The 24,400-nt window shown below is 40.3% G+C and overlaps 1 protein-coding gene across 1 annotated transcript in view; it reads right to left on the bottom strand.

Annotated features, from left to right (window-relative positions):
- ush2a (Usher syndrome 2A (autosomal recessive, mild)) overlaps positions 1–24,400 on the bottom strand; it is a 160,423-nt gene that overhangs the window by 96,757 nt on the left and 39,266 nt on the right. The window contains 16 exon segments of the mRNA XM_026378646.1: positions 35–165; positions 659–847; positions 1,154–1,255; positions 1,844–1,970; positions 4,939–5,069; positions 13,104–13,227; positions 13,549–13,655; positions 17,846–17,993; positions 18,073–18,248; positions 19,821–20,102; positions 20,922–21,069; positions 21,183–21,306; positions 21,451–21,679; positions 21,786–21,944; positions 22,093–22,256; positions 24,139–24,319. Coding sequence (XP_026234431.1) covers positions 35–165; positions 659–847; positions 1,154–1,255; positions 1,844–1,970; positions 4,939–5,069; positions 13,104–13,227; positions 13,549–13,655; positions 17,846–17,993; positions 18,073–18,248; positions 19,821–20,102; positions 20,922–21,069; positions 21,183–21,306; positions 21,451–21,679; positions 21,786–21,944; positions 22,093–22,256; positions 24,139–24,319 — 2,522 coding nt within the window.

The following is a 24,400-nucleotide window of genomic DNA, read 5'->3' as shown; positions in this document are numbered from 1 at the left end:
TAGTATTTAAACAATGAAACTACATACTCCTTACCAGCATGTAGTCCTCAGTCTGTGTGTTGTAGGCAAAAAGCAAAAGTGCATTAAGTTGGTCAGTTCTAAAATCCATCAAAATGTCAAAGTCCTGTCCTCCACTGAATACGTCTCTACCCAGTTCCAAGAAGCCTGAAACAAAGGCAAAATAATTACAAACACGTCGCCTTATTACTATTTTTATACTGGCTACCAGTAAAGACAGATGAACCCATTTGTCCCCAAAGTAATTTAAGTCGATTTTTTAAATGTGCAACACTTGTGAGACAACATATTTGTAGAAACAGACACATACAGAACTTCCAAAGCACTCTCATGGAGGATGTTATACTGATTAACCTGAATTTTCACACAGAGGCCAATTAACTTATCATCATCATATTTATCAACATGAAACAACAACCTCATTACCACCAATGTCAGCAGCAAGCATCTTATTAAGATTTGCCGTGTTACCAGTGTACTGACTGTTTGCTAAAAGTTGAACCTGAATGCAGGTCCAGCTTTCTTTGCACACTATTGTGTTTGAATTATCGTGTTTCAGTTTCACCCTAAATCTTAATACATCTTTTATCATGTAGTAATGTTAATGTGCACTGTTTTACATAACTCCACAAGATCCTACCGTGACCCAGAAAATGAGCTCCATGCACAGTTTCACTAGGGCATCCCTCCCAGTTTTCATAGGCTTCCACTTTCTTCACAGCTCTTGCCCAGTCCAGAGACTTCCACTCCTCTGATGGGCTGTCAGTCATTTTAAAACGTACATCTCTGAGGCAACCAGAGAAACCCTGTTGCACCAGCTGAGCATCACCTAGTGAGGCAGACAAGGATAACGGACAAGAATAGAGGAGAACTGTCATCCGACTGGAGAGAAAACTATCCCTCAAACAGTTTCCACTTATGTTTCTTACCTAGGAAAATTCAAAATTCTTTTCGAAATGTAACTAGTACATTACCATTGTCAGTGCCCCAATAATAATCAATAACAACTTTACTGTCGATGAGGGGCAACAGTTTAAATAGCAGCACAGTAAAACATCACAGAGAGAACACAGAGAACCACAATCAACACAAAGTACATGAAGAGAAACGTTCAGTGAGGAGAAAACAAACTTACCTGAATCCTCTCTTAGCAGAGTAAAGTCTTCAGGCAGCCCTCCAACGAACACCCCCGTGTTCTCACCAATGATGGTGCTGCCACTGGAAGCTGATGCATTACCTAGAGTTGGTGGTGTTGGTTGTGGTAAATATAACAGGATAAAACAGATGTTTGGAGTGAACAAAGGATAAATATGAGAGGTCCTATGAAGGATAAATCATAGTCTCACACACAACATCATATGATTTATCTCTCATAGGGCCTCACAGATAAGAGTAAACATGATCTCACAGCGTTTAAGGAACAAAGCGGGGACACATCAAAATAAAGGTAGAGAGGTAGAAAGGGGTAAACAGAGGAGTAAAGGCAAACAGGAAGAGAATGAGCGAGCAGAGCGATGACCCTAAGTGAGAGAAGGGTTATGTTCATGCAGTTTCTGTCTAGATTTGCGAACATGAGTATGAAGCAGTTCTTTTTCCTCATCAGACCCAGAGTGGCTGGGATTAACCTGGTTAATACCTCCATGCGGAGCTGGGGGATTTATATACACAGAAACACACATACACGCAGATACTGAACTTATCAGTCTCGCAAAATTAACATGAAAGAAAACATGCACATTCTCGCATGTAAAGAATAAAATACACTCTCACACCCACACACAGAACAGACACACACAGAGCTCAGTATGAATATGAGAAGTGTTACCTCTGTATTGATTGTTTACAACGATTGTTCCCACGGCCCCTCGCCTTGTTGCTATGATGTGGTGCCATCGTCCGTCATTGTAGCGGCGCCCTCCGTCACTCTGTACACTCACAGCCACAGCTGAGCCCTAAAAACATTCAAACACAAACACAAAATACAAGTAAGAACTTCAACGCATAAACTCATGGAGCTGTACAGACAACCCATTGACTTACACTTGATTCCCAACTCTGACCACAGGTCCTGCGACTGTGTGTCACAGAAATCAGTGAGGTCAATCTACAGTTCGACCTCTGGCTCAAAACAGACCACTTTTCAAATCGCAGCACAATCTAACATGCTTATTGTTCTTTGTTACATGTTTTAATTATTGCTTACTTATGCCTGTGTCATACTAACTAGGTGAGACATTAAAAAGTGTTGACGCACATCCTATACACACCCCACCCTTAACAAGGCAAGAACACGCACATATAATCATCAAAGTGTTGTTACAGGGCTTTTTGCTGCCTATTAAGTATGACATCATTGTTGTGATCAGCTTTTAGGAAGTAGGCAAAGAGTAAAGTAGTAAAACAAGAGTAAAACGCACTGTGATGTACAGTATACACACACACACACACACACACACACAGTGATGAAGATTTAATGATGAGATCAATAAATGTATGAATGCCAGAGTATATCAGCATCTGACATCTTTACTATCAGACAGCTCTACTTAACAAGACAACAGGGGAGGACTCTCTGCTGCTTTCTTTGTGCCTTTCTTTTAGACGTGCACTCAAACACGCCTGCGCTTTCATCCCCAGTCTGGGAAAAACTGGCAGTGGTCTGAGCTGAGCTCTGTGAAGAACTACTACACAGGTGCCCTATAGCAAGGCATTTAAAGCAGAAGTGGAGTTGTGCAATAGGCAGCTGGACAAAACACACATCTCACTTTATGAAAAACCCATCTGTGTGGCCTGCAATGGCGATAAACAGCACTCATGAGGTGTGAGGCCGCTGTTTTTAGGTGCCCCAACACCAAAACTCTCTAATGTACAGTTTCTTTTACAGTAACAGCATTTAAAGGTGATGGACACACACAATTAACACACAATGTGCAATAGGTTCTGAGGCCAGGCCGGCCTATGCACCGACTTTTCCTGATGGCAGCATGTGTCTCTCTGTCGCCTTTCACTGGTAACACTCTGGATAGTGTTCAGTTTGTGGCACAGAGGAGAGAGGACTCCAGAACACTCAGAGAATTGACGTAAGGTTTCTTCCTTGCAGTACATCGTCATTTTCAGACTTGTGTGATGAGTGCTTCATGTGCATTATACAATAACAGAACGGTTACAATTACATCAGTATACTAGAAAAACACTATTCACCTGTATCAATACGCTGTCTGTGTGTGTTTCAACATGTCAGTTTAAAAGTTTGACAGTAATCTAACCCCAGCTTGTTGGTCTATTACTTACTTATTACTAAAAGCGTCGAAGGGAATGTTTTTGAGTGTTCTTGTATTTAAATGTATGTGTGTGTGTGGCAGCTCACATGTGCACATATTTATGAGCATATCACTTCCCTGTGTCATGCTAAATTACCCCCCCCCCCCGCACTAGTAATCCCATTAGGCTAGCTCAACAGGCTAATAGGGGGAAGTAATGGGCCTGGCTATATGTATCTAGAGGAACACTAATAAGCCGTGACACCACTCCCACTGTTAATTTCCCCAAACTAGCCTAAACAAAGGAATCAACCCAGTTGGAGAAACACACACATACTTCATTGCGCACATAACCACAGACCCTGCAAGTCAACAAGGATCTATTCAGCGATATACACCCCTGTGCAGACACAGACACACACCATAGTAACATTGTGATGAAGACTTTTTGATAACAAGCGCTGAGTAGTTGATAACGATGAGAGCGGAGAAGTGTAAGTGTGTGTTTGTTTGAGTGTGTAATTAGTTGGTGGCCTCATGGAACTATGTGTAATCATCTCCCATCATCACTTTCATCATCGAAGTCGTTGACTCTTTAACCCCTCTACATGTGTCTGTATGGATGGATAAGGGAAGCAATTCTGTGTATGTATGTGGGTGTGTGTGTGTGTGTGTGTGTGTGTGCAGGGGTGCAAAGCTTAATTAGCTTGCAATTGGTATTCACGCGTGGTGACTGCAGGGAATGAGTTAATTGCAGTCCAATTCAAACGTTGACACACTTTCAAAGTTTTTCCCCCCTTTCCCTGTCTCCCTGACAGAAGCCAATGAGGGGCTACAGATCACATTTATTAGAGAAACTGAGAGCGAAAATGGAAGACATTGAGAGGAAAAGTGAAAGAGAGGGAGGAGAAGAGAGAAAGAGCAGGGCAGAGAAATGGATCAGAAGAAAAAAAGAGAAGGTGAGCAGGTAAGTAAAGAGAGTAGAATATAACAATACACGGGGAAACTATTAATGAAAACATTAGCAAAATAATTTTTAAAATGTTTAAATGGTTAATATAGACAACAAAGTCAGGGCACTATAAACAACAGCCCATGCATCTCACTCAGTAGGACTTCTTTAACAAAAAATATTAAGGTTACTAAAACAAGTGTGTACTAAATCACGTGCAAACGTGCATCTTTGAAAATCGTGCATGCTGTGCATTTTGCAACTTTGCCTTCATCAATATGCAAAGTGAAGCGTTTTTGCCCAAGTGCGCAAAATACAAGGAGGAGAAAATACAAATGCACACACGATATGATTTATCAAGGCTGAAAGCGATTTGCAGCAGGTAAAAAGCAGGTGCAATCTACACGCACACATGGCTGCTGTTATTTTGGGGGAGGAGGAGGCAAAGTAGAAAAAGAATGCACAGAGTGTTCCCCTCTCAGGTTAATATATTAGAAAAAAGGTATAAATATATGTCTAAATATATGTCTAGTGAGCTATTGGTAAACTTAAGTAAGCTGGCACCAGAAGGAGCAGCTATTCTGCTAATAAGACACTGGTTTGTTTTTTTAAAGCTAATAAGCCATTTACTAAGTAGTGACTGATTTATTTAGTAATGCACATCGGTCCGTTACTTGAGTTCGTACTTCTTAGACTTTCCATACGTACCTGTGGGTCAAACAAAAAGTAAGGTCGTCCATTTTTGATCTGAATAGCCAGGAACTCTTCTTGGTGTCCTGGAGAGAAGGCAGAGAACAGCAGGCCATCTGGGGACAGAGTCCTAAAACTCAGCTCAACACCTAAATGGAGGCCAGGACCAGGAGTGTGGAGACATAGATGGAGAAGAAGGGAGAAAGAAAGTCATTCAGTTTAATTTCTCTGGAATTAACTTAACTTTAACAAACCATCAAACATGTTTAATTCTCATATTGTTATGTTAAGATACCCATACACAATTTAAACTGAGAGGAGCTATGAGTGACTCAGTAGGTACACTGCAGCAACAACTCCTAACTGAAACTAAAAGAACCAATATTAATACAAACTTTTTGTAGACTTAGGACAAAGTTTGATTTAATTTCTGTCTACTGCTGTCAATGTACAAATGAAGAAGTCTGTGTCTGTCAGTTTACAACAAAAGGGATATGTTCATCTATTTCTTCTACCATCTCCATCAAGTTCAAAGCTGTAACCCGACTTCATTTCTGCTGTAAGCCAACTGCCTAGGATAATCTCACCACTAAGATACTTTAGGGAAAACATGAAGTTCAGAAGACAAGACTGAGTCGGCAGACCTGCTTCCACACTTTAACATCTTTCACTTGTAATCTCTGGCTTTCATCTCTTAAAGCCACAGTGTTTCATTTTATTGTCTAGGAAAGGGAAGATAATTATATGGCTTGAATAGCAATTTTTGAAAATTGAATAAACTGAACAGTCTATGTACAGAAAATGTAACTACTCTGATTAATTTAGGATTTCAGTGTTGTTTAAGTTTATTCAAGTTCACCCCCAGACCCCTCAAAATATCAGACGTGACAAATTTAGTCTTGAGATGTTTATGCTAACCCTAAAACAATTAAATATAAAAATTCTGACACTAAATGGAACAAAACAATTGGTTTGAGCAAGGCAGTAACTGTCATAAACAGTGCTGTTAACGCAAAACAAAGCTTCAGCAAAGTGGGGAACATCAAGCAGCATTTACATTTAGCATGTAATCACCCATATGAGGATGGGTTCCCTGTTGAGTCTGGTTCCTCTCAAGGTTTTTCCTGTTGCCTTCTCAGGGAGTTTTTTCTTGCCACCGTCGCCCTCGGCTTGCTCATCAGGGACAATCTGATTTCATGATTCATACACATTCACTGTTCATGTACTGTTCTTTGGTTGTGTAAAGCTGCTTTGTGACAATGTCAATTGTAAAAAGCGCTCTACAAATAAAATTGAATTGAATTGAATTGAATTGAAGAGAGATCGCTCGTCCAGCGTGCCATCTTGTCATGTTCAAATGTGTGAGGATAATATTCCACTACTAGACCCACCTAACAACATGGACCATTCTCAGCTCTGTCAGTAGAGAACAGAAGTGTGGGAAGATTTAAAGCGTTGAATGGAGGCAGCTTGGGGTTCATCAGAAGTCGGTGTTGGCAAAATAATTAGTGTGTGAATTCACTTAACATGGAGAGACGTCAAACAGTTACATTGAGAGCTCAGGGTGCATACAGATTAACTATCACGCTCCCAGTTGTTACACTATGTTGAATGTAAAGTAATTTTATTCTATTTTATGTGATTGGTTTACATTTCACACATCTAAAGAAATGTACCTCAGAGCACTGATGGCATCATGTAATCATAGATGGCAACATTTTGTACATTCACAGTAGAAAAGGTTTACATACAGCCTACAGTTTGGGTGTGAGAGGTGTCTTCTTGCTGTGTTGATGGAGATTAAGACTGATGACAATTTTAGAATATTATAGACCAGAGGACACTAATTGTTCACAAACTGGACATAGTACACATATCCACAATGACGTGGATACATTGCTGCATTTTTCCTAGCAGAAAGTGGTGAAAAGCCAGTTGCATCTGAAGAAATATGAAGATGTCTTCATGAAATGGTCCCATTTAGCAGTGCATTCGTAAACTGATCAACAACAGTGCTTGGAAATGTCACAAAAACATATGTGCAGTAACTGGTGTTGGGGTATACAGCTAAGACAAGACAAAGGTGGTCTTTACATTGGTCTTGCATTCTGTACATCAAGCATGTGTCATTTACATTCATGACCTTGTCACCACAGAGATGAGTGAAGTCATGACAGATACCTGACATTACATTATCCCCTTTTAACCTTCTCTCTCTGCATCACACCCTCTTGATATCTCATCCCTTCCTTCCGTTCTCCTCTCTGCTTTTAACCTTCCTCTTCTTTTTCTTTTTATTTCCTGTTTCTGCACCTATTGCCTCCTCTGAATACGGCTTGTCTTCTTGCATCTTCAATTCCTTTTTCTTCTTCTGTTTTTTTTTCTTCAAATCAGCTGTGTGCAATGGCCACATACATAAAACAGTAAATGATAAGATACATGTAAGGAAACAATAGAAAACTTTCACATTCACATACAATATGTAGTATGCTTATATATGAGATAGGGAAGGACAGGCTGTCAACATATGCTCGGTCAAGGTGTTCGGTCCTAATGTGCAACATCTAGGTGACACTGCTCATGCTCAGCATTACTTTCCTTCAGATTTCCCCACAGGACTTGTGCTACTTCACACTGACAACCACTTTAGAGCCATCAACAGATAAACCTGAGCACACATCGTGACAGGTGACTCTGTTGCACATAGAGACTACATCCAAGCACAAAAGATGCCAGAACACACCAATATTCACACTCGTGCCTCGTAAGTACTACACTTCAAATAAACATTCAAATAATGTTGCTTTTCTTTCTGGAAAGACCAAAAAGTGTCTCAAGTTTGGCAACAAAGGGCCCACGTAGTTTTGACCCCCTTGGGAGAATGAATGTGTTCGACAGATTATAAAAGCACCTATAAAGTAATATGTTTATTACTTTCTGATATTTATGGTGCATAGTTGTAATTTTGCACAGGAACCATGAATTTGCTATTAGGTGTGAAGATGTAATGCTTTGTGGATGATGGTAAACAACTGACTGACCAGACAAATAACTAAATAACACTGGCACACTTTATACTGTAGTACAGCATACTGTGGCATATCTAACCAGTAAGAAACATCTAACGTGTTGTGAGTTAATGCTGATAGAACAGCAGCAGCATTATGGCATATACTGTCTTTGTATATGTGAGATGGTGCACACTGGAACACTGTACACTGAGGGAGCAACTGTGCAGTAGAGACACTCAACTGTTAGCAGTTGGTAGGTAGTTTATGGCCATCTTTGTGATGGCAGTAACATCACTTTGTGGACAGAGCTCTACGACGCACATGGGGAAGACAACAAAACCATCACAGACTATATAAACTTTTGCTTTAAAAACACACAGTGTTTTCCAAATAGCAGGCCGTGGATTCCCCCAATATTAAAGCTCTCCTGAAGGATAAGGAGAAAGCTTTCAGATCAGGGAACAACAAGGAGCTGAGGACTGTACAAAAGGAGTTGAGGAGGAAGATCAGAGAGGGGAAGGCCAGCTACAGAAGGAAGATGGAGGAGCAGCTGCAACAGAAAAACATTGGTGGGGTGTGGCATAGCCTAAAAACCATCTCAGATTTCAAAGCTCCCCACGCCTAGGCTAAAGGGGGACCTGTGTCTGCATTTCGTTAGGTTGGATCAATCACCCTCGACTCCGCTACATAGATGCATGCCTCCTTCCTGAAAGCTGGCCTATGCCCATCATAGCATCAGCTACAGGCTCCTCAAGTCCTTCGCAGATTAACTCTGCGGAGTTATCGAGCATGTTTTCAATCTCAGCCTCAAGCTGAGGGTGGTACCACAGCTCTGGAAGACTTCCTGTGTGGTACTAGGGCCCAAGACACCGCATGCCAAAGATCTCAACTTCAGGCCTGTGGCTTGAGTTCGCCTACTGGCCCAGCATTGGAGTGGAGGACGCCGTCATCTTCCTGCTTCACCATGCTCTGGCTCACCTGGGAAAGCCTGGCAGTGTTGTGAGAATTGGTGGACTTCTGCAGACAGTGGTCTACTCTCCCCTCACCAGTGAACATCCAGGGAATGAACATTGAGAGAATGGACTCAACGAGAGTAGTACCTGGGTGTTCTCCTGAACAACAAATTGGACTCATAACATCGACACACTGTACAGGAAATGCCAGAGCCGGCTCTGCCTCCTGAGGAGACTGCCATCTTTTGGGGTGAAGGCGGCGCTCCTGAGGATCTTCTATGACTCTGTGGTGGCATCAGCCATCCTGTAAGGTGTGTTCTGCTGGCGCAGCAGTATCACGGAGAGGAAGAAGCTGGACAAGGTCATCAAAAAGTCTAGCTCTGTCCTTGGCTGTCCTCTGGACTCAGTGAGGGAGGTGGGGCACAGAAGGGTCCTGGCTAAACTAGCATCTATTCTGGACCATGAGTCTCAACCCCTGCTTTGTCTGTCGTGGGGAGCTACAGTGACAGACTGATCCAACCTGATCCATCTGCTGTGTCACAGAGCGATTCAGCAGATCTTTCCACCCAGCTGCAGTCAGACTATACAATGAACTCTACTAACACTGTACATTTGTATTCTAAGGTGAATCACCACCAGTGCAATATATTGTATTCAAATTATCTGGTATTTATTTATTTATCCATTAATGACCATATCGTGTACTTTATAGTGTTAACCCACTTAGTATTTTTAAATATTTTTAATTTATTATTACACTTGCACTTTTACCACTTACACCTGTGCTACTTTTGGCACTCTGTGTACTTGTACTTTGCTGTTGCAACAATGCAATTTGCCCACGGTTGGACAAATAAAGGTTTTCTTATCTTATCTTTTTTAATTTTTATGAGTGATATATCACTGAATGTGCTTGAATTATAATCCTGCGACTACAAGTACATAAAACCAATTACTCTCACACCACCAATAACAGTTATTGGAAGGATCTAAAATATATATATTGAGTTATTTTATCATTTAAAAATTCTTAATGAACAAGCAGGGTTATATGTTTTATTCCACAATATGTAACAATAACAAGTAGCAATATTCAAATTATGTAAAGTTTTAAATGGAGTTTATTTATTGGGTAGTATTGTTTCATGTGTTATTGTAGTGTTTCTCCTCTCTCTGTCTCAGTAAACAGTGGAGGTTGTGTGTAATCATCTACACAACATAACCTGAATAACTCCAGTCATGTTAGCTCTCTGCTGGCATTAATCAGAGCCTGGCGTATTAATGAGAGCACGGCAGCTAGCTAATTACACCCATAGATTCTGAAGCAGCCCATTAAATATACAAATGACAGAATTAAAGAGCCCAGCCTCTTCTGATTAATCTTTAAATGGGGAAAAACTAATGATGTCTGTGCAAACTTTCCCTTCACACATTTCTCCCCCTTTCCTCTCAACGTCAGCGCCTGGCAATCAATCATATTAATTAAGGAAAAATAATTTGTATCATTTAACATTTCCCTTTTTCCCGCTCAGTTGCTGCAGTGGTGCTGCAGCAATGTAATCTATAAGACATGTTTGGAAATTATCCAAGTCTAATTGTTCCTGCATTCATTTTGTTCCTTTTTTTTTTCTAAAATATGTTTGTGATGTTTAATCTCTTTTCATTTACTGTGGGTTGAGAACTGCATCTGGATTAGTAAAATTATAAGCAGGACATCATCCTTTCTCCAATCAGCCCACATCAGGTTCAAACAGCATAGAATTACAAATGAGGAGAGAGGACTATATAATCTGTTTTGAACCAAGATCAATTTAAGTAGATTTTTTTTAGAAATAACATATTCTGGTCGCAGGAAGTCGCATCATGGGGCTTTACATAAAGAAACATAGACAAGATCAATGGACTAACATGCATTTATGGTAACAAGCACTTACAGGGCATTCATATTAAAGCATAATTGCATATGGTTATGGTTATTATTTATCTAAAGTAAGATTCACTGTGGTAAGTACTGACCTTAAGTACCCTAAATTCATCCAGCATTGAGAAGCATCGTTAATCACCCACTTATAATTTAGGGAAACGTGCTCTCAAATCATAATAACTGCTCATGGTAAACAATCTATTTGGCCCAAAAATAATCTTAGTAAAGTGGCCATACAATTAGAGGCGAAAGGGCAAATATCAGGTGATTCTGCATTATAAACATTCAGAATATTGACCCAGCTCCTTCAATTCACATGCAGTAAAAATGTATGGAAAGACATTAATATTCCCAGAATGGTGCATAATGCTGATGGAGAAAAGCAACACATGCTTTTTCTAGCAGAAAGCTCGTTACGATTTTCAGACACATCAACGATCGAAAGGAAAGTTTTCAACTGTCAAAATTTCATGAAACTTACAGTAAAATAAAATAGTGTGTGTTGTTTTCTGAATGAAATATTCAACCCATTTGAAATAATACATACATCTTGTATTAAAATTCACCTAATTTACAAATTTCACACTCGTCATTGCCGGAGTTACTAGGTTTCCATAAGACATCAGCGATTGACGAGTCTCTCCTCTGTGATCAATTGACTCTCGAGGGGGCATTACACTGCATTACATTCATAATCCAATTTGGCTTTGATTTGTTCGCTGTTCCGTGCACTTCGATGGGAATAATTGTCTGTAGATGATGCTATTAGTATTGATGGTTGTAAAAGGGCGATGGTTTGAGGACTGCCGACACATTGATGGTCCAGAATAGATCCGGTCTGAAAGTGATTGTCTGATCCATTACCCTTTATGAAGGAGGAGCACGGAGGAGACGAGAGGCACCCTTCAGTAGCAAAAATCATCATCTATTTGCTGGCAGTTTTCAGAAAGATCTATTTATCTTAGTGCTGAAGGAGCACAGATGATATCAAAACTCATCATTCCTTGATGTGAGTTAAACATACAACGTTCAAATAAAGCAATGACCAAGAACCAGAAACCATCATGTATAAGATGAAGAACAAGCAGCAAATCAGCTGTGATTTCTCAGTGGAATGCCAAAGCTTATATTAAACAGTAAAATAAATATATTAAAAAAGAGAATTTCCTATTATCATAGATATCGACTAGCTCTTAAGGAAACCGATAACGAAGTTAAAGTTACCAAATCAAACTGAGACGTAACAAAAACAAAAGTTGGGTTATTATTCCTTTTTACCTCCCTGAAGCCGTTGTATTAAACTTCTCAGATGCAAAGAACACATAATGTGTATTTGTGCATGAAGATTGAAAGAAAATTATTGTCATATCTTTAGTGATTGTAGCAAAATCAAATGAAGTGGTCACTGATATTCCTCAAGTTCTGTCAACTTGTTTCTCTCTCTTTTCCTCATATGCCAATAAAGCTTCACACTCAAATCCTGTTGGTCTCTTCAGTACTTTGACAATAATTGATGTTTGGGCTGCGACCTCCTAAGATTTCAGATGTAAAATGAGCACCACACTTTATGGGTGGCAAACATATGAGTTTTTTTGAATGAACAAGATTATGTGACCAACAGGGAGCTTTGTTGGCTCAGTTACAGTTGAGCACTGTTCTATAAAGATTACAGATGAAAACTTATCTGCACAGGTCATGTCAGGAATTTGCCACCAGTTTTCCATTTTATCAGTTCAGTTTTAACATGGCTTGATTTTACCACCAAATGTACACCACATCCACAAAGAAAGACACAACCAGCGATACAAGGTTTATACAGGACAGTAACGTAATCTCAAGTGGCATCAAAGAGCTTTGCTCGCTCAAATCCCACTGATTGGTATCAGCAGTCATTAATTATGAGCGTCAGACTGGGTGATGTTCTCAGATGAAGCAGAACATGTTTGGCTGTGCAGCTCAACCCTCTAATGATGCTGGTAAACAGAAAGATAATTGTCCTTTAAGATGACTGGGGAAGTCATTCTAAAGTCTGTCGGATTGCAGTGTAATCACTGCACACCACAAAAGATAAAAACACAAAAAACACAGGCATTCATGTATGTATATGTAAATATGCATGTGCAGTTTGCAGCACTGCAGACAGATTAGCCCATTCCCACTCCAAGGGCGTCAGGCACCTGCCATCATGCCCAGGGCGCCAAACAGGAAGCGTCAGTGTGTCAGTGTTTATTTCTGATAAACACACAATACACACAATACACACAGCATGTACCTGCTGTAGAAATATATTCTTACCTGTGAAATCCGTGTTGACTGGAAGGGTGTCACTGGGAAACTGGTAGAAACTGTTTCCGGGAAATCTGGTCCCTCTGACAACAGGAACTTGTGGGTCAGAGAGAGAGACATCCGTCCTCTCCACCTGAGAAAATTAACATTATGAATAAATACTGGAGGTTTCTCCCAGTGAAGGGAGTTTTTCCTCTCCACTGTTTCCTAGTGCTGCTAAAAAGAGATTTGATGGATTCTGTAAGGTCCTGACCTCACCAAGTACAGTGCCTGGAAACTAGTTGTTTTGTAGTGATTTGATGGTATATAAATAAAACTGGACTGAGCAGTACTGAGAAGTTTACTTTCAACAAACTTTGCCAATTGTTGTGTTAAATTGCATTTTGCTAACCACGTGCAGGTTATGAATGGATATGAACATGTACAAATCTTTGTTGTCAATACTCTGACAGACCTGATACAGTGGGTGTGGTCCATTGAGTTGAGCTGGGGGGTTCCAGTCTATCTGAATGGTGGTTTCATTTATTGGCAGTAATCGAGGTGGAGACAGTCCTGTTGGAGCTGAGAGAAGAAAGACAGAAACCCCGTGCAGAAATCTTTCAGTTTTAACCTAATTTTAACAATATAGACTGTGTGAATGTTGTGTTTGAACACGTCTAAAATGTGAACCATGTACCACAGCTACTCAGAAACATTCCCCTGTTGTGATTGTACAGGTACTGTAGTCTTGAATAAAATGGATGTGATCTTGATGTTTCTTTCTTTCAGTAGAAACGTGTCTTTATTCATTTCTCACTTACTTACTGTATGTTCAGACTGGACAAAAGTCCCATTTTCATTTCACAGAGGGTCAATTTAATTTTCTTCGTGCACTTTAGATGTTAAATTAAATGCCCCTTTGAAACACACTGGGAGCTACTGGATCTGCAGTTTCAACATGTATCATAAATAAATCAACCGGAGACTGGCTGAAGAATGGAGAGAGAAACCTAGCGAGTGATGGACTGGTGTGGAGATGGGAAAGATGTGTGCATTAAGTGTCATTCCATCATTGTGTTTCTGTGCGTGTGTGTGTTTCAGTAATAGTCTAAATGGTCTGTGTAGGAGTAAATTAGCTCTCAGTGACACACACAGGCGGACCATCTTTAGTGTGAGATCTAATAGAGCTCTTAAAAGGGAAGTGGACAGCTTGTCTTAGGCGGCTCATCTTGGCACATCAAACCATAAATTACTGCCAATCGATAGCTTACCAGTCTATTCAAATTGAGCTATGGTGACATTTAGAAGACTGACTGGGCCACACACACACCAATGCGCGGCTTGCTTTAAACATGATGTGCTGGAAAACAAATTATTCTTTTTGTTATTAGGGGCTGATGGCCAGAAGGTAGGCAGCTATATGACATTGGAGGCATGTGACTGGTTTATTATTGTAACACAGAAAGCGATTTGGCAAAGGAAGGAGTTTCTTGTGATAGTCTGAACAAGACCTTTATCTTGTCAACAACTAAGCCTAGCTGTACTTGTACTCAAGGCAACACAGGCTTATCACTGTGAGAGAGGGCAAGCCAGGTTTCCTGGGCTTCTGACTGAAACCCAGCAGCAAAATAGACTGCGCTCTGTTGGTTTTGAGGTTTTATCAAACTAGACTGACCTCGGTGTCATCTCACTGGGAGACTGCAGTTTTACAGAGGGTATTATAACTGACTCACTCACAACAGTAGAGCTGATGTCACCTATGATGGCACTGGACATCAGCTAACACCCAGGTAGTGTGAGAATGTGTAGAAGAAAGATTAGAGTGGACAAGGACCACAGGCACACATCGGTGCTCTTCCTGTTTTTTGCAATTTCGTGTGATTAATTTTTACCTGTCTTACAATGAACATTGGCTGATTTTCTTTTATTATCTCCTAGAGGCAAAAATTCACAACTGGTTCATGAGTTGAACTATATGCAATCACATATGTTTTAGAGTAACGTCACTTGTTTTCATTTTGCAGTGTTTGTTAGCAACTCAATTCATGTGAGACCATGTCTGATTATCATAAAACTACAGTTGTGCATTTATAAGACGTTGACAGTTGTAATGAACAAATGTAGGTAATAAAAGTGCTCGTTTCAGACGACAGAGCTCATTTGACATAGTTGAAACTAGCAGTTTACTCCAAAATGGGCAGTAATCAAATCAAATCCATACCAGTCTGTTAAACACCTATAGTAGTAGTAAGCACCAAGGAAAGGTCACAAGTCTGATTACAAACTGACAGCTGAGTGTGTGTGTTGATGTTTGTGGAGTGTGTCATATGACATTGACTTCCTCCATAGTGATCAGTGGCATTCTTACGGCCTGTAGCACATTCTTTGCGTGTCATTAATTTACCGTATGAGCTTTTAATTCAGTGAAATGTACTTAACACTATGACACATTCAGTTTGACGAAAACCACTTGTCTTATCACGAGTGTGTTCAAACACACACACACGCGCGCATATACAAGGTTAACAGTCAACCAGAAAGGTTAATTTTAGCTGCCGACATGGTAATGAAGCAGCTAAATCATGGGGCAGCTCCCAGGAGCAAGTGTGTGTGTGTGTGTGTGTGTGTGTGTGTTTTCTGTTTTTACAGCGACTGACATGTCTTAACAGGCTCTTAGCGTACAGTTACACCACGCACACAAGCACACCACTTATTGACATGGCGATCCCTTGCCATGCATATTTCTCTCCTCAAGAAGGGCCTCAGGCCAATTATGCGTAAATCAATAAAGTTCCTGTTCTGTTGAGTGGTGTTACAGTGTGAGTGTATGTGTGTGTGTGTGTGTCACTATGTGTATGTCTTGTAGAACAAGCCTTTATGGATGTACGATACATAAAACATCACCATCAGCCCCTGATTAGCCACTCACTTTACGTCGTGATCAATAACTTTGTGGGAAGACGCGCACACTGAAACAATTGCAAATGCATCAACACACACGGACAGAGAGCTCCTTGCTTGTGTCGTTACGTCCGTCTCCGTGTGCGTGCTAATGTTCAGTCGTGTGCTTTGGTGTAACTCCAGTGGTTTCGCAGATGCTGTCTGCTCACTTACAGCAGATGGTAGCAGGCTCTAATGGCCCAGCCTTATGTGTGGGAGATTTATCAGTGCATCAGTACAAGGAGTACCACTTAATGTGAGCAGATTTTTTTTCAGCACTGCTTCATTTAGGAAATATCACCAAGTTGATATATTTATGTAGAATACAATACGAAGACTAATTTTAAACTAATTTTGGAGAGATTGTCCAGAAATCTTTCTAGTTGATATTTTGGAAGAAGGAAACGTTACATATTTATAATAAATTTATCTCATAAGCACATAAAAAGTGTTTGAATAGCAAGATAAATCTATACTTTTTATTTTTGTACTATGCCTGAAATGTGTTTGTTTTCTTCCTGCAGGGCTATAGAGGCAACAGCTTTTCTAAACCTTCCTCTGTACACCTTATTTATTCTCAGCTGTTAATAGACTAAAGCATTTTATACTTTAAGGGGTGAGAAACACTTCACAATACCCCTCTTAGAATATACTATCAAATTATTATTAAGTATTACCCGTGAATTCCTGAGACGTAGTTTTAAAACACATAAAAAAGTGATATGCGGTGTGCAGCTACAACAAATGCTCAACACCCAGTGGAGCAGCTCACTATGCAAATTGTTTTGTGTTTTTAAAAAAAACCCAGCCAAATGGCATATGCCATTATCATTTCTTATACGTGAAACCAGGGACATTTTTGGCTTTGGATTAAACAAAGCGGTAGTAACAGATGTGGCTGTTAAAAATACATTCAAAAAGTCAACTGGGTACAATAAGCCATATTGTACTGTACTGTATTACAGTTGAGAGAAGTCTTTGGAATCACTTGAAATAAACACTGTTGCTGTGTCAACAGATGTAGCCATTAAAAATACATAAAAAGTCCACGGATTACAATATGAAGCATCATTCATCACAATAAACACAAGGAAGGACTCTTTAAGAATTGTATGAAATGAAAATATTCACTATGTCAACAGATGTACCCGTTTAGAGTATGTTCAAAAGCACAAATCCCTGAGCATGTATTTATAGATGAAAGGCTTTTTTCACATCCACTCAGTGCATTGTCTATTCACCTAAAGAAAAAAACTGAATAAACAAAACAAACAAAAAAAGACAAGAAAAAATGAGCAGCAAGAGAAGAGACCACGAGTGAACAGATGGAAAAGTGCGTTGGAGGGGGGGCTGCTGCCATTTGATGGTTTGTATTTAAGCGAAAAAGAGTTGGATGATGGATTGAGTGAGAAATGACAGTCAGGGACACGCACAGATAAAAACTGAATAAAAATCCTGTGTGTCTATGTGTTCATCTCAGTCCCAGAGGTTTGTACCAGTTATTAAACACTGCTAACTCGTCCCACCCCCACAATGGTTTGTAAATGTAAAGGTGAGAGAGAACAACATGTGTGTGTTTCAGGAGCTGAGCTTTGATTCATGTCCAGCATAAAGTCTGTGTTGTGCCACATTTTTCTCCTAGTAATCAATAGTAACATGTTTTTAGTGGAGCACACTATGAATATCCCTCCAGTTAACACACCCCGTGCTTTCGCCACTCTAGACCCTATTTTTAAACTCATTGTCTTCAGAGTTTCTTACTGATGTGATGTCGTGTGATGTAATTTGCTTAAGTCTGTTTGCAGTCGTGTGCTCTGATTTCTTTGTTTTACCTGCTGGTAGGGTCCTTCCTGTGCTCGGCAGACTCGTAATGCAGCCTGTCTTTGTACAAAGTGTAACAGTGAAGTTGTACATGTAGTAAGGCTTCAGCCCTTTCACTATATAAACAGGCTGTGACGATGGCCCCACCTTATGCAGGACCTAAAAGAGAATTAGAGAAGTTAATTTGTTGGGACAAAAGCTTTTGGTCCGATCTTCAACTAAAGCTTTTCAATCTTACCTGACTAACAACTGGAGGAGCGTAAGGATTGTTGTTCTGTTCAGTGATCAAGTTGACGCGGTACTCTGAAATCTGTCCTCTGGCTATGACCCCTCGACCTTCAGCAGTGCTCCACTTAACTCTGAGACTGGAAGATGACAGCGCAGACACTTCTGGAGGAGCCATAAACTCTGGGACTGGAAACATGGGGATGAAATCACTCATCACACACTATTTTTTCAGCAAACAATTCATAGTTTTATTAAGTATTATTAGGCAATCTTCTCTGTAGTTACTCAGTAACTTTGAAAACTGTGTAACTTTTCTAAGTTACAACAGGTGCAGGTTAGCACGTTAACTCATACTGATTTCTCATATTAATCATGCATGGAAAACATAAACAATGGTAAGTCCAAGTTCATATAGCCAGAATTTCTCATGTTATCAAATCACAATAAACAAATCTCCTTAGCTCAGAGGAAAGTTTGTGACAGACAACAGCTGCTTCTGTGCCATGTTGGTACCTGCCTACTGTCATCCAGTCCAACAGGTGGGACTGATTCAAAACTTACTTGTTACTGTTATTAAATTACAACAATATCATTCAAATCTGGCCGAACTCTATAGATTCTGATCTTCACTACTTCTGCTAATGAGATGAAAAGACTTAAAAACTCAGTTTACTCTAAATTAATAGAGACAAACAGGAACATTTAAACAAATCAAGACTTAATGGATTTACGCATTCCAAAATTTTACAGATGTGATAGCCACTACAGCGTGAAAGATTAGAGAGACGGATTCTTTTATTGTACTGTTGATGGGATCTAGAGCTGTGAAATATGCTGGAAAAAAGAGATCATATTCTTTCTAACACAGCACGTGTACGCGCACAAACACTGACACATACTTCACATTTAAAATGGTGTTATCATATGCTTGTTATCCAGACACATAGCTTAGAGTGATGTTGGAGGCAATCGTTTAGTCCTAATGAGCCATATCATCTCTTTGAAATTCAAATACCTTAATGAGTTCCCCCTCCCCCATGTGCAGTTTTTACTTCCTCCCTTGTTCCCTTGGTCCTTTCTCTGCATTTCTTCTGACAAACGCCTCCTCTTTACATGATTTATTTCATATAATGACTTTGTTACAGTACATTTTTTATGGCAGCCATTTTTAACCAAAAAACCCTTAGATTTACATTACACCATGGTTCAATTACATAATGTAAATTAAAGTACAAATAGAGTATGTACAACACCCAAAACATAATCAAGTAATAATCTGTCCACCATGAAAACATGCTATAAAAAAGTCATCCTATAAAATACATCATTTAAAGAACAGGCATTTGTCAGAAGATGTTGTGCTCTCCTGCTTTTGCTTCTTCTGTTGAGGAAAGCTCAGAAACTTCCAGCCTGAATGAAATGTAGAAGCTATTTGTCTGAAATTCTCATCTGTGAGCACCATTAAAATGTATATTTAGGGCACAAAACAATCTTTCCAATTCATCTACCTACAGAACTTACCTACCTATCTTATAGCATGGGAACCATCATAGTTGGTCACATTCACAGTAGAGGAAGTAAAACTCAAGGCATGACATCCAGCACAAAAACAAAAGGCTCCATGAAAATATTTAATTAACTATCAAAACCCTATTTTTCCATATAAAACACTGAATCTCAATTAATTTAATTGAGATGCACCTGATGACTACATAACAATTCTATATTAAACACAACCACGTTGTACGGTATACAAACCTCCCTCCGCGGTGCGTGCTGTGGTCCAGCCTGATGTGACATTTCCTGCCATGTTGGCGCTGACGACTCTCAGCTGATAGGTGGAAAAAGCCTGCAGACCCGATACCACTGTACTGCTCTCAGGGGGCGACACTGTGCCGCTGGTGGGTTCCTGTATCTGTGGGGGGACACTTGAATCCAGCCAACCAGAGCTGAAAAAGACTTTCCTCTCTACAGCAGAACTTGAACGGTCTTGTGAGTCCAGTGGTCCACGTAGGAAGACCTCGTACTTTGTGATAACACCTGTATGTAGAGCAAACGAGTGTGAGTGTACAACAGATTAGTACAGATTAAAAAATATATATAAATTGACAGCTAGTTCTGCAGGCCCAGGTGTAGTACAGTATTAAAGCTGGGGTAGAATGAGGACAGAGCAGAACCAGTGTAACAGGAGACGTGTGAAACCATAAAAGAATAAACATGTCTAAATGTTGTTATTAAATAATATTAAATGCTAATAAAATCAAGTAATACAGGCTCTTAAAGGAGCCTAGGGGAGTGAGTCATGTTGAGAAACATAGTGATGAGAGGGAGAAGTGATGACAGAGAAAATGAAGGTAAAAGACCCAGAGAAAGCCACATAACAGGGTTTAGTATGTCACTGGGAGGGGAGCAGATTAACAGGAAGAGAGGGAAAACATAAGAGACACAAACAGAGAGAGAAACCCAGGTTACAGGGCTTTGTATGACACTGAGCCTTAGAGCCATTACAAAGCTCTCAGGATTTACCGAAGGCACTTCTAAATCAGTGTGTATTTCAGTCTATGTGCGTGTGTAGTGGTTTTCGTTGATTCTCATACTCGCTGAGAGACACGAGCCTAAAAGCCACGCTAGCAGTCGAGTGTTTCATGTTCGTTAAAATGTGTGTACAATCATTCAGCTGTATAATTCATTCCCAACAACTGAAACTGAAATGTATATACTTGTTAAGTTGTGTTATTGTATTATATTTATAACAGACACATCAATGCATGTGTTCTTTATTGCACATGATGTGTCTACAAGTTTGTGTCTCTCTACATTTGACATTAGTTTCATGTGCGTGTATGTTTGGGTTTCTACCATTTGGATGACTGGGGGGCTCCCAGGAGACATGCAGTGTATGAGGCCCTGTAGCACTGACTCTGGGTGGAGGTTGGTTTTGTGGGGGTGCAGAGGCTGTCAGAAGAGACAGCGGTGGTGTGGATGTGCACCCCCCAGAAGAGCATGCCTGTAGACAAGGAGGGGAATGTGTGATTTTGCAGGTTGTACATGCTGAAAAATATCAGAAGGAGTAAGAATCAGTCTCTAAATTTGAAGCTGACAACCGTTTTCTCCACCTACCTCTAGTTCTACAGTGTACTGAGTGAAGGGCTTTAGACCACTTGCTACAGCCTCTGTAGATAAGCCTGTGTAGTGAATGATGGGCTCTGCTCCACTAGATGACTCGGTGGAGGATAACACAAACCTGTAGGGAAGAAAATGTGATAATCAGATCTTGTTTTCTTCAGTTTTACATCTCTTACCATCACTCTACTAGTCTGCACTAGAACTCTCTGCTGTCCTAGGTCACAATCGCCTCCTCCATCCTCTCCTTATGTTCCCTCCTTACCTTTCCACTGGGCCTGAATCATTCCGCGGCGTGCTCCAGTTAAAGCTAGCAGTGGTTGGACCCGGTCGTCCCACTAGGTTTAAACGGAGGTGGTCTGCAGCAGGTGGTGCACCTAAGGTCTGGCAGGAGGCCAGTGCACTCTTTGTGGATCCGGCCACGTTAGCGGTTATAAGCCAGTAAGTGTAATTAATGTAGGGAGACAAACCGGTGTCTTCAAATGATTCTAGGGCTTAAGAAAGATAAAGAGATGGAGGTAGAATAAAAGGAAAAGTACATTAGTTTAATGTGCATCTTAATGATACAAATGTAAACAGATACAGCACGTGGAAACTTACTGAAAGGATAGTGACTTTGTATGCTATGCAGTGACTGTCCATCCCTGACGAGCGTGTAGTTGAGTCTGTGTGAGTTTGGGGCATCCGGTGGACGCCAAGAGAGATGGATGGAAGAATAACTAAGAGCAAAAGCTACAGGGGGAGGTTGTTGAAAGGGTGCTGCACAGAAAGAGGGAAATGGTGTTAGATAAAAACATAAAGTAGAGAAAGAGAGAATACGACTAATCAATTAACTGATTCAATGATAAATGATGTATAATTAGAGGGTGCTGTACAATGTGTGTGTTATCAACATGTTCACACAAACCTTTACTGCAGCCAAAGAGATTCTCAGGGTCCAAATGTCTCGCTCCAGGTTGACATACATCACACTTGTCTCCAGTTACCAGCAGCTTACACACACAGACCCCCGAGTCTTGGTGACATGAACCATTAACACTGCCGACCGGGTCACATGCACAGGGCTGACATCTAGTGAAGCAAAAAACATTATGAAGATGTTTGACACGATGGCTACATCTTGATGGTTGAAAATCATCACCATGAACAACAGCACCGTACAAAAACTCTACAGAACATTCAAAGACAAGCTTGTACATGTCTCTGAAAGGTCACTACCACTTTTCCACCCAGCATCCTCTGGCCAAGAAACTATCTTCATAGAAACTCTATTATCTTCTATTGAAGTGTTTCTCTAGGAAAATACTTGCACTTTTACTTTAAGTATTGCGTTTGTGTACTTTACACACCTCTACATACAAACACATATACAGTACTCATGCAAACACACAGTTGTACATACCCATGTGTATTTTTCTTTCTACCACATGCTACACTTGCATGCTTCATCTCGCTCCCACACACTTCGCTACACCTTCTTTATTACTGTGTGAAAAGCCGCAGCGACATAACGAACCACAAATTTGTCCTATCAGCTGGTATTCACACAAACACACGCACACAAAACCCGAGTGACTCAACCTTCACTACGTTCTCAAGGAGAAAGAAAAAAACATTACACACATATTTATTTTCATCAGTCTCAAGTACAAGTGTGTGAAAGAGAAAGAATTTACTGGGACATAACATGTTGATAATTATATTTTATAATTATATCCTAATTGTATTATACAGTACACAAACAACTGTTTAGCAGTGGCATGCAGTAAATTCTCCACCAAGGAACATAAACTATAAAGACGATGGATTATTTAACAGATTTAGACATTAGAAGGTGTTTAGGTACCAGTAACACACATTATTGTCAGTTTTAGAATATTACATATGTCACCTCATAATAAAACTATGGTATAGGTGAATGTGTGCATGTGTCAATATTTAATCCCTCCAGACAGAATTACCATCATATTTCCATGTGAATCAGAGCGTGTGGTCAGCATTTCTCTGACCCAGTTCTCCGTGGAGACACATAAGAGACACAGGATTACTTCTTCAGCCAACTACTCACACACCAGTCTCTGTGTGTATTTATATATAAAGTAATTCATGTAAGCTTATTGATTGAAGGGGGAGGATAAATTACTTCTTGATGATATGTAGATGTAGAAATCCTTACTATGGAGTGCAGAGCACAAGAGAAGCATTCAGCACTAATAAGTCTTATATGTCATTATTATCCTATACATTGAAAGATTTATTTGTCACTACAACTGTATGCTCCATTTAAGAACACCCTTTTTAAACACTTTCTCTTACATTTTAATTATTCCTCTCTTGTCTTCTCACTCTTTCATTCCTTCTTGTCTTTATCATTCAGCTGCTTTCCCTCGTTCAAACCTTCCAACCGTCTCTACTGTGAGGGGATCTCAGGCACAGCCAGATCCCACGCTTAATGTTTTAACACTGGAGATTACAGCGAGGCAAGGTCAGCTACCACGGATACACTGAGACTCTTTGTGAAGACATTCATTCATATAATGCATTCTCTTGCCTCTTACACTAACTTTACACGGTGAAACAACAGTCTGCTATGACTCTCGGTTGAAGGGTGTGTGGTTCCAAGCGTTTCACAGACGTAACCTGTAAGGTTACAATTGCATTCGTGTATGTGCTGTAAGTTGTGCATGTGTGTGCATGTGTGTGACAGCCTGCAGGTAGAAACGTGAGCTGTAAAGGTCAAAGCAGCTCTTAACTCATATGTCTGCCTGCCTATATGGAAACTGTCTTTACACAGACTGCACCTGCTGGTGTTTGTGCTCATATGTTCAGAAGTGTGTACATGCAAGTGGAGCAATTAACGGATAAAAGCTTCACAGGATGTAACCCCCCCCTCCCTCCCCCCAAGACAATGTCCACCTGTGTGCGTCTGAGTGATTGACTTTATATTGCTTACCTTCCCAGGCCAGGGTTGAATCCAAAAAACATGTCACGGCACTGGTCACACCGTCGTCCTCCCACCGAAAAATGAGCACACACACACTGTCCGGTCTGGTTCTCACAACTACGCTGAGATGCTCCCATGGGATGGCAGTTACAGTCCACACACATCGTCTGATCTGGAGAGAGATAGAAACCTGAACACACACACACACACACACACACACACACACACACACACACACACACACACACACACACACACACACACACACACA

This window comes from Anabas testudineus, chromosome 3, assembly GCF_900324465.2.
Source record: "Anabas testudineus chromosome 3, fAnaTes1.2, whole genome shotgun sequence".
NCBI classification, from domain to species: domain Eukaryota; kingdom Metazoa; phylum Chordata; class Actinopteri; order Anabantiformes; family Anabantidae; genus Anabas; species Anabas testudineus.
This window is presented reverse-complemented; position numbering and strand designations above follow the sequence as displayed.